At 34.2% G+C, this 10,775-nt stretch overlaps 1 protein-coding gene across 1 annotated transcript in view; it reads right to left on the bottom strand.

The window, feature by feature from the left end:
* Positions 1-1,624: 1,624 nt before the first annotated feature.
* SMARCA5 (SWI/SNF related, matrix associated, actin dependent regulator of chromatin, subfamily a, member 5) overlaps positions 1,625-10,775 on the bottom strand; it is a 41,023-nt gene continuing 31,872 nt past the window's right edge. Inside the window, exons 17-25 of the mRNA XM_032412913.1 lie at positions 10,569-10,688; positions 9,645-9,755; positions 8,778-8,891; positions 8,474-8,596; positions 7,580-7,712; positions 6,630-6,748; positions 5,704-5,916; positions 3,636-3,743; positions 1,625-2,884 (exon numbers count right to left, since the gene is read on the bottom strand). Coding sequence (XP_032268804.1) covers positions 2,819-2,884; positions 3,636-3,743; positions 5,704-5,916; positions 6,630-6,748; positions 7,580-7,712; positions 8,474-8,596; positions 8,778-8,891; positions 9,645-9,755; positions 10,569-10,688 — 1,107 coding nt within the window. The 3' untranslated portion in view covers positions 1,625-2,818. The remainder of the gene's footprint in view (positions 2,885-3,635; positions 3,744-5,703; positions 5,917-6,629; positions 6,749-7,579; positions 7,713-8,473; positions 8,597-8,777; positions 8,892-9,644; positions 9,756-10,568; positions 10,689-10,775) is intronic.

Here is a 10,775-nt window from a genome sequence, read left to right as displayed (position 1 = left end):
AAATTAGGGCTGTTTAGTTCAGATTCCGTAAGTAAATAAAACTAACACTGTAATGAGCATATGCAAGCACTGCTATAAAACTAACACTTTAAGTCTACTTTATAAATTTTAAATGTCCTAAAATTTGAGAAAGAGAGAGAGAGAGAAAGAGAATGCTAGTGAGCAGGGGGGAGGCGCAGAGAGACAAGCAGGCTCCCGGCTGAGCTGGGAGCCCGATGTGGGACTCAATCCCAGGACCCTGGGATCATGACCTGAGACGAAGGCAGACACGTAACCAACTGAGCCACCCAGGCGCCCTGAAATGTCTTAAATTTTTAAAAGGTTTGCCATTGGAAAAACTTCCATTATCTGTTTTCTCCAAGGTTCTGATTATTTAAAATACTGAAGTTGAAAGTAATGATTATATTTTATTAGTTTTATCTGGATATCTTCCCTAGAGAGTATAACCTTTCCAACAAATAATATAAAACCTTAATTATTAAATGAAATATTCTGGGGGCATGTGGGTGGCTCAGTCGTTAAGCGTCTGCCTTCAGCTCAGGTCACGGTCCCTGGGTCCTGGGATCGAGCCCATCAGGCTCCCTGCTCAGCGGGAAGCCTGCTTCCTCGCTCATTCCCCCTGCTTGTGTTCCCTGTCAAATAAATATTTAAAAAAAAATAAATTCTGGGTAACAGATTACTGTGACCTTTGTCACCCATGTAAACTACCTAGTCTCTTCTAGATTGCCTTTAGGCACTATTCTATTTTTGGATACCTAGCTCTTCAACTGAAAATTGAGGGTTATCAATTAGAAACTCATTTCCAATTTTGAGTCTAACTCCTCTACCATTTTCCCTCTTTTGAAAGTACTTTTAGCTAATTTTTCCTTCTCTTAATTAGCAATATAATCAGAATCATGGCTCTATTCTTAAATATGCAATAACTTCCTAATTGACCCGTGGAAAAGAAATGTCTCATACTTTGGCTAATTACAATGCTGAATTTGGATATTTTTCTTTCATGCTTTTTTCAATTGTTTCCCTTTGTATGTTTCTATTTTAGTCTCTCAGCCCTCAAGGGCTAAGCACTATACTTGATTCCTTTAATACATTCCCACTCTGTGTTTTCCCACTCCTACTCCGAATGCCCCACCCCAACCAGATGGTATTAGCCTGTTTCTTTTCCTCTTGAAAACATTTCTTTGGTGACTTCCATAGTTTTCTTCAGCCTTATGGTTTTCCAAGTAGGTTGTCCAAAATTAGGCCACTACTCTTAAGAATAATAGCGCTTTTCATGAAAAAGTAACCATTTCCTCAAATTTTGAATACATTAGACCCATAACTGTTTCCAGAATCCAAGGTTAAAACGAGGTCAATTTGGGGGGAGCAGAACAGAAACTCAAATTACAATTTACCATAAACACTTGATTTTGCTTGACACAGCAACAACTCCACATTTTGCAAACGTAAGCAGTATTAGTAATACTTTAGAAATCAGCACTATACATAAAAACCTCAATTATGTGTGGGCTGACAACAGTGACAAATGACAGAAATTTTAGAAGAAATCTAAGGTAAAGAGATAATGTCCTAAGGGGGGAAAAATCAAATTAAGAAAATTAAAGAAATGGAAAGAAAAGACCACTTTAGGATTATAAAAGTTATATTTATTCACGATGCTACATTTATTGCATTCCCTTAGAAAAATGGAGAACTGTTTATGTACCCAATTTGCACATATAAAACTTTATACAAATTATGTGTAGCACATAAAGGCCTCTGGTACAGCTAAAATCCTGACACTACAATTTGGGTAATCCTGCTTCAGGGTCTCCAGTTTATCAAGTCTGTTCATAGAAAATAAAAACTGGTATTACACTCAATCTTGCCGTTCACACTTAGAAATTATTTTAAAATATAAAAATTTCAATTACTCTAAAAACTCAAGGTAAACTGGAAGGGGACACGCATTCTGTTACCAATTTCAATTTAACAGTATGACAAATCCATACTTTATTCTGGCTGGGTCTTTTTAAAAAAACAAAAAATCACCTTAGTTTTGACATTATCTTTCTAAGTTGTGGCTGCTTCGAGAAGGTAATTTGTCAAAACATTTACCAAACAATTAAAAATAATATTCCTTTTACAAAATAGTACAGTAACACTTTAAGGAACCAGAAAATACTAAATGTCTTTGGCTATACAACTAAAAGGTCAGTCTTCCAACAGAATAGGGCATATTCACACCTCAGAACCAACTACAGAAACAGAAAGCATAACAGAAATATGCATAGAATTTAATGATAATTTGTCTTGCCTTTTGTTCCATTCTACCCATGTAATAATCAAGGAGAATGCAATTTACATAATCTTCCCAGATGAGACTCTATATAGCACTACAAAGATACCCAAATTTCTGCAAAGGCAAAGTGAATTAAAACAATTACACAACTAAGTGAAGACCAAAGGGACAAATGTTATTTGCAATTTTTTTAGCTGTTTGCTTGTTTTTTAAGCTTTGAGTGTAGAAATTATAGCTGATAAACAAAGTCACAATCTTCACAAATGCAACTATAACAGAAAAATAAATCAAATGAAACATTTATTAATAAATGAAGCCTGTTTTATTACTTCAAGTGTTAATGATAAAAAAAAATTTCAGCACAGCTGTTGCATTTAAAAAAGTGGAACTACATACTATGTTTCTAAGCTCAGTAAACAGATGAACCTGATGTCTTTGAATGACATAACAATTGAGCATTGTACAGTACATCTTATGAAGACCCGTAAATTAAAGAACTACTGGTTTAAAGTTAGTGATTATGAAACAAATATGTATTCATAGTTTCAGCTTCTTTTTTCTTCCTCGACCATCAGGTGCTCCATCCATTTTACGTTTCTGTGTCTGCAAATGAACAGAAGGATTCCTTTTCATCACAAGACTAATATTAAAGGTAAAATATATGGACTCTTTTACTTTACTAATAACTGCTACACGGTAACAAGTATTAGACTTTCTTACCCAGAATAATCTTAATTCTCCAAGTTCTTATCTACTCCTTTTACAAACACAAAAATTTTAATGCCAATGAAGTAATCTGTAATAGTAAATCAATATACCAAACAAATATAACATGCCCTCATACTAAAAGAAAGCAGTACTAATTATTTTATGAGGTTTTACATAAATACCAGACATTACTCAGGCATTCATTTACTCATGACTTTCTAAATTACTACTAAATAAAAAGATGACTTTTTTTTTCCTCCTAAAATACCTGTTTTCACATTGCTAAGGTATCACTGGGACAATAAACTAAATCTCAGAAGTTAGTAGAGGTTGTAAAGCCACTGCTTTCCTATTATTTCTTTACATGTTCTAATTTATACCTTGCAGTCCACTCCCTAGGTCAAGTATAGGCTCTTGGCATTCACAAGACATACCTTCCCAGATTTTCATGAATCCCCAAATTATGGAATACCATCATAACGTGATATTCCCCACACGACGCAATCAAATTTAATTTATACTTTTAAAAGCAACTCAAGGCTGCATTTACAAAAAAGACTAACACATCAATGACAGCCAAGTAATGTTCAAACTCTAACAAAGACAAGTCTTCCAAGAAAATATTTACATATTCATGAATACTTACTGAAGGTTTTGGTCCTCTCTTCTTTTTCTCTGCCTTCTCCTTTTCTTCTAGTTCCATGTTTTCTCTTTCAATCAAGGTAATTAAGGTGTTACACCTCCTCTGGAGCTCCTAAATTATAAAGATAAATTTATATGGTAAACATGTATTTTCCACCTACAAGTTTTCATGACACCTAGGTTTTAAAATTGTAACACTTTAATAGGGTAGTATGTAATTATACATTCCCCCCCAGATAAAATCTAAAACAGCCAAAAGAACTGATTTTTATATAATCCATGCTATGAGGATAAAGAGATGTTTTTACTTCATTATTTAAAATCATACTGTTATTTGTCTTCTTAAATCCTTCCTTCCCTTACAAATTCAAGCAGTGAAAATAAACAATATATGCTACACTGCTACTTAGTATCTATGCCTGAGAACTAGCCTATATATCCAAACCTATAATATAAGTGCACCTATTTCAGGGTCAAAATCAACCAGAACTTTAATAAGTGTATATCCTCTTTCCCTTAAAAGCACAGTTACTAGGATCATGGTAGTCAGTGTACCAAATGCCAGCTTTCCCAATTGTGGAAAAATAGCTGAGATCCACATCATCTCTCTCTAGCCATCTACAACTCTCTGTGGAGGTTGTATAAAGTGTAGTGTAGCAGCAGTATGTAACTCTGAAAAAAACAGAAGTCCTTTTGCATCATTGCCGACTACTTACTTTTGTAAACAAAATGGTTTTCTTGTAAAAACACACAAACCACAACAAAAGCATTTAAAAATACTATGTTACAGAAGACACCATACAAGGTTTAGAAATATTTGCAATATAATCTAGAGATAGAAGGTAATAAACTACAACATTAAAGTTCTGCACTTAACAGGTAAACTGAGGCACACATGCCAGAATGTGGTACAGATGTGCTACGGTCTGAATACTCTTGGCTCTAAGGCAAGAGTATTTATCAGAAGGGGCCATTCACATACAATCATTTCTTATGTGTGCTCTAACATGAAACGTGTCTGGAAATAAGAGTTTTAGACCATGGTACTGTACTGGTAAATCAACGTGATACTGCATTTTGTTTCACTCACTACAAAATCATTCTTATTAGCTATATAAATTGTTCCCACTTAAAGAAAGAACATAGAGCTGTAGCAACTGAATCAGTCTTTCCTCAAATTTTATTTATAATGCATTTATAATGCAACATTTCCCAAACAAGGATACACAAACAGTAGCCACTGTTAATGTTTAGTGAAAAATAACCCTTCAGTGGTCAAACATGAAAAGACTGTGTACTGTCCCCAATCTTGAAGAGTGATAACATACTTTAAATACACTGAGAGAAAATCTCACTATATAAAATGTTTAAACTTTGCCTACCCCAGTATATCCCAAACTTAAGAATACAAAACATTTTGGGCATTATCATCCTAAAGAACACAAGATGGAAGTTAAAAGCTTCAAAATGGTAAAATGCATAATAAAAAGGGCAATTCATCAAAGCTAAACTTTCCTGAATTACAACTTTAGGTCATTAGGAATGGAACTTATCAGAAACACTCTCGTATTGAAAATAAAGTGTTTTACTACATTAAGCTATTTTAAAATAATCCAGACAGGCAAATGCCTGAATATGAGTTCTTTCTTTCTTCATAGAAATGTGTTCATTTATAAAACCAAAATTATCTGAAAAATACAAGTTTTAAATTATGATCATCACATTCAGAAGGTGAAACTGATGGTGATGTTTCCTATTTAGAACCTGATTAAAGTAAAAAAAATGAGTCCTTATCCTATGTAGTGATGGTAAAAGGTATGTGATATTAAAAGAGGATGGAACCAAGAAATTTTTTTAAGTTATCCATGGTAATAGATTTTTAACTGTAGATGAGAACGGTTTTCTAAGGAACTGATTTAACCCATGATACTTACAGTACTGTAACAAAAATGTACTCCAAAGATGGGGTGAAACCACAATTTTCTCTTAATAAGTTACTTACCTTAAAGAATATTAACCAATACTTACTCTGAACTGTTTGCTACATTACACAGAAAGGCCCAGGGACTCACCATTGCAGTTCTGGACTTAAGAAACCAGTCAAATCTGAACTGAGGAGAATTGCGAATACACTGTCGTAATTCATCATAAACGTTTTCTTTATCGAATCCAAGTTTGTGAAGCATACAAATTAGGAAACGATCCTCTTCTTCAGTGTAGTTTTTCCCTTTATTAGTACCATATGATATTCTCAGCTGATGAAAAGGTGCTTTGTACCGTCCAATCTATCAAGTAAAATTTTATATAAAATATAAATCCTATATAATCTGTATTTCAAACTTAGCTTTAATAAAATTAGCTAAAAATGTTCCATTCCAAAATCAGAATTTTCTATCCAAAGCACCTCAATCGCATTATATAACCTTTGCTGTGAAAACAACTTCATAGTCTTTATTATTCTAAAGAGAAATACAGGCTCAGACTTTGTAGGAAAAAGCTAATCATAGGGACTCTCAGATATATCAACTGAAGTACTAAGGTAAATTCTGTTGAGAATACCTATAACATTTGAATATTGTTCTTTGAAGAAAATCTTCATTTTAAACCATTTCATTTCATTATTAATACAATGTATTATTTGTTTCAGGGGTACAGGTCTGTGATTCATCAGTCTTACACAATACACAGCACTCATTTCCTTTTAAAAAGTTACTTGAGGGGCGCCTGGGTGGCTCAGTTGGTTAAGCGACTGCCTTCGGCTCAGGTCATGATCCTGGAGTCCCGGGATCGAGTCCCGCATCGGACTCCCTGCTCAGCAGGGAGTCTGCTTCTCCCTCTGATCCTCCCCCCTCTCATGTTCTCTCTCTCTGTCTCATTCTCTCTCTCAAATAAATAAATAAAATCTTAAAAAAAAAAAAAAAAAAAAGTTACTTGAACTCGCATATTCTCAGATAGGAGTTGTATCACTAACTACCATATTTATTAATACACAAAGTACCTTCGTATCAAGTGCTTTTTTGATACTAATTCTTCTTTGAATTCTTGCCTCTCCCCTTTCAATCTGAGCCATAATCTTCTCTATGTCCTGGAGTTCATTGCATCTTTCCCAGAATACAGCTGGTAAAAGAGTAAAAATTGGACAGATGGGGCAAGTGGACAAAATGGGGAAAATATAAATAATTTATTGTAAATAATTTGCTAAGGATGAAGAAATGTTTCCATTTCTCTCACATCTAATACTACAAATAAGTCAATTATTTAATTTCTCAGTTTCCTTAACTGTAAAAAAAATGAGATGAACTGGATGATTTAAGTATCTCCCAACTCTTAAATTTCTATTCTTGAATTCTAAGCACACTCATCGCCGCACAACTACCTCCTCACTTGACAATCCAAGTGATTTCAGGAAACACAGGCACATAGTACTTGAGAAGTTATAGAAAAAAATAAAATGGAGCGCCTGGGTGGCTCAGTCGTTAAGCGTCTGCCTTCGGCTCAGGTCATGATCCCAGGCCAGGGTCCTGGGATCGAGCCCCGCATCAGGCTCCCTGCTCCACGGGAAGCCTGCTTCTCCCTCTCCCACTCCCCCTGCTTGTGTTCCCTCTCTCGCTGTGTCTCTCTCTGTCAAATAAATAAATAAAATCTTTAAAAAAATAAAAAAATAAGAAAATAAAATAAAATGAAAGCACAATTATTCAGTGACCTATTATTTTCTTAGCAATAGCCAGTTGGCTAGGGTAAAAAAAAAAAAAATAGTAACAACTATGCCATTTTAAAAAAGAGAACATTTTCCAACTCAGTTTTTTAAAAACACAAAATATAAGGCCCTAAAAGTGGTGGCAAAATTTAGCTTATCAAAACGTAATTCAGAATAATAAAATCTGAACTCAACAGCTCTCCAAAAACCTGAGAACATTCTTATATCTATTAAAATAATAAAAGAATTACCTGAATACTCAATTACTTCTTCCGGAGTTTTTCCTTCTACTTCTCTTGCTATATTTTCAATATCATCACGACCCCACTTCTCATTAGCTTTGATAAACTGATTAAAATCTCTCTTATTCCAATTGGTAAATCCCTTCAAGGCAATGGAAACAAAACATTTAACAACAGCACACTGAACATGGATAAGATGCTATTACACATACCAATATTTCTAAAGTATTAGAAAATTTTCAATTACTCTTAGGTTTTAAGTTCTTTTAAAGTGGTAACTTTTCATACACCTACATGTGCATTTTCAGCAATACATCACATATTGCTTACATAACCAAGCAATTAAATCTCAGTGGAAGAGCTTAAGTAAGGAATGCTGAATGAAAAAGTAACATTTTTGCTGAGCTCTGAAGGAATAGCAGGAGTTTGCAAACAGCAATAAACATTAAGACTGAAGAGCAAAGATGTATCAAGTGGGAAAATGGAAGAAAAATAAAGCTTCAAAAATAGGTTAAGGCAAGATTGTAAAAGACCCTGATTAAACTATAAAGACTGTTAAACAAAAGAGTACTAAATAGAGACCTGTAATTAAGAACAGTAACTTAGTACTGTTCCAATGTGGAAGAGTCAGAGGAAAAAAAAATGAATACCAGAAGAAAGGTAATCAAAAGGATATCCACTCTACCAAGGCTGGTGCAAATCTACAAATCTACTCAACTACCTCAACAACTACTGACAATCAAAATGTAGCATATACCCATATGCTCATGCTTTATCATTTCCAATTACTCCATTTTCGAAAGAAAAAACTTGTACTTCTTTGTATACCCCAACATGACCTAAACACAGTACCTTACAAAGTAATGGTTACTAAATTTTATTTTGAATAAAGACTCTATATACCTGTGTTAGAAGCTTCTCTTTTTCCTCTAACTCTTCATCATTAAGGGGTTCAGCTTCATCAATTTTAAGCTGTTCTTCTTTTTGTGCCTGTGCTGCATTTGGTAGGTCAGGATTTCGAGGCACCTAAAAAAAATATTTTTTTATGTCATCCATCAGCAGATTTTAGGAATTATGTGATGAACTAAATTCTTAACCAACCAAATGATATTTTACACGTTTTAATACAACCATGAAAAAACAAAACGAAAATTTGTTTTAAATTTAAAACAAACCAGATTAGTATGAACAGTGTTATTCCCATTACCTTATACCCAATAGTTTTTCTGTAATAGAGAATTTCTTTTTCCAATAATTCAAATAAACGTGGAGGAAAGAACTGGAAATCCTGAACATTAGGTTGTTTTGGAGGTCGAGGAGCCTAGAGTAAAAAAACAATTATCATCCATAAAAAAGAAATTCTTTTGCTTTAATTGTAATCTTCCCTTTTCCATAAACTATGATGGCCAATTCTCCAAGCAATTGAATCTATCATTAATAATGAACATGAGGGGCACCTGGGTGGCTCAGATTGTTAAGCATCTGCCTTCAGCTCAGGTCATGATCCCAGAGTCCTGGGATCGAGCCCCACATAGGGCTCCTGGCTCAGGGGGAGCCTGCTTCTCCCTCTCCCTCTGCCTCTCCCCCTGCTCATGCTCTCTCTCTCACTCTATGTATCTCTGTGTCTCAAATGAATAAATAAAATCTTTAAAAAAAAATAATGAACATTAATCAAACTTTAAATGTATACATTCACAACTAATTTTTAGAAAACTTTTTAACAAAAACTGAAGGAAATACACTGTAAGAAGCCACAAAAGATTCTAATTCTCAATCTGATTTAACTGTAAGAATATAAGAAAAAAAGGGACGCCTGGGTGGCTCAGTCAGTTAAGTGTCTGCCTTCAGTTCAGGTCATGATACCAGGGTTGTGGGATCGAGTCCTGCACTGGGCTCCTCGATCAGGAGGGAGCCTGCTTCTACCTCTGCCTGCCACTCCCCCCGCTTGTGTGGTCTCTCTCCCCCTCTCTCTCGCAAATAAATTTTAAAAAATTAAAATCTTAAAAAAAATAGAATATAAGAAAAAAATTTACATTTCGATATTTTTGGATATTTTACTGCTCTATCAACTCACCTTGGGTGCTTTGGGTTCACTGACACGAAGAGCTTCCCTAAAATAGGCATCAACAGCATAGTTGGCTTTTCTTTCTCGTTTAGGTGGCTCAATCCACTCTGTGAATGCAATCTAGCATACGGGAAACAATTCGTATCACCAACTTTAATTATTTACAGTCGCAAATCTTAAGTGAACACAACTCACTGTGTACATCATTACAAATGTTGTTTGTTAGTGAGATACTCGTTAGATCCTGGACTATAAGCTCTACGAGGCTAGGACTATGCTACTTTGCTCAAAACTATGTAATTAATACATAGGACAGTGTCTAGTGAATAGCATAGATATACAGCAAGTATTTCTTGACCAAATGGAGAACATTCGGGGGTTGGGGGACGACCTACAGAATATATGCTATAACCCAAACTAGGAGAAAAATGTAGATATGTATTTAGCCTAGAAAAAATTCAGAGGATATACAAGCCTAAATGTCAACAGAAATAACATTGAGTAGAACTATTTTTTTTCTTCCAACTTGTAGGTATTTTCTAATACTAACAAATATTACTTAAGAAACTAGGAAGTTTTTTCCCTTTAATTATTACCATGCAATTCTGTTTAAAAAAAAAAATCTAGTAAGGTTGTGGCAATTTTTTTGCCAATTATTTTAATTTTCAAAGATTCCAATTATAAATCACCCCACACAATATATTTCAACTATAAATGTATACAGTAAGCCTCATAACATAAATTTTGAAAACATTTCAGAGTTTACTAACTGAAAATTCAACATTACATGTAAAAATGAAAATGATTTAGATGTGAATATATAGAAATGACTGCGTTGAGACAAATTTACACGGCATTACACCTAACACTTAAAATTCCAAGTTTCAAGTAAAATAAAGTCTTCAAGTAATCAAAATGTCTTTCAAAAATTACCTTTTGTTTTTCTCTGTAATCCTCTCCTTCAAAGTTATAAACACTCGACTCTGTATCCATTGTAAAGTTTCTAAGTGAGCTTTCACCCATCTTGGAGAGCTTTTCATTCATCTCTGCAGTCTACGGGAAAAAAACACCCTATTAGATTGAGAATAAAAAAAAAAAACTTGAGAATTGTAGTTAAAATAAGTTAGGCTTTGCAGTACA

This window comes from Phoca vitulina, unplaced genomic scaffold, assembly GCF_004348235.1.
Source record: "Phoca vitulina isolate PV1807 unplaced genomic scaffold, GSC_HSeal_1.0 scaffold14, whole genome shotgun sequence".
Taxonomy (NCBI): domain Eukaryota; kingdom Metazoa; phylum Chordata; class Mammalia; order Carnivora; family Phocidae; genus Phoca; species Phoca vitulina.
This window is presented reverse-complemented; position numbering and strand designations above follow the sequence as displayed.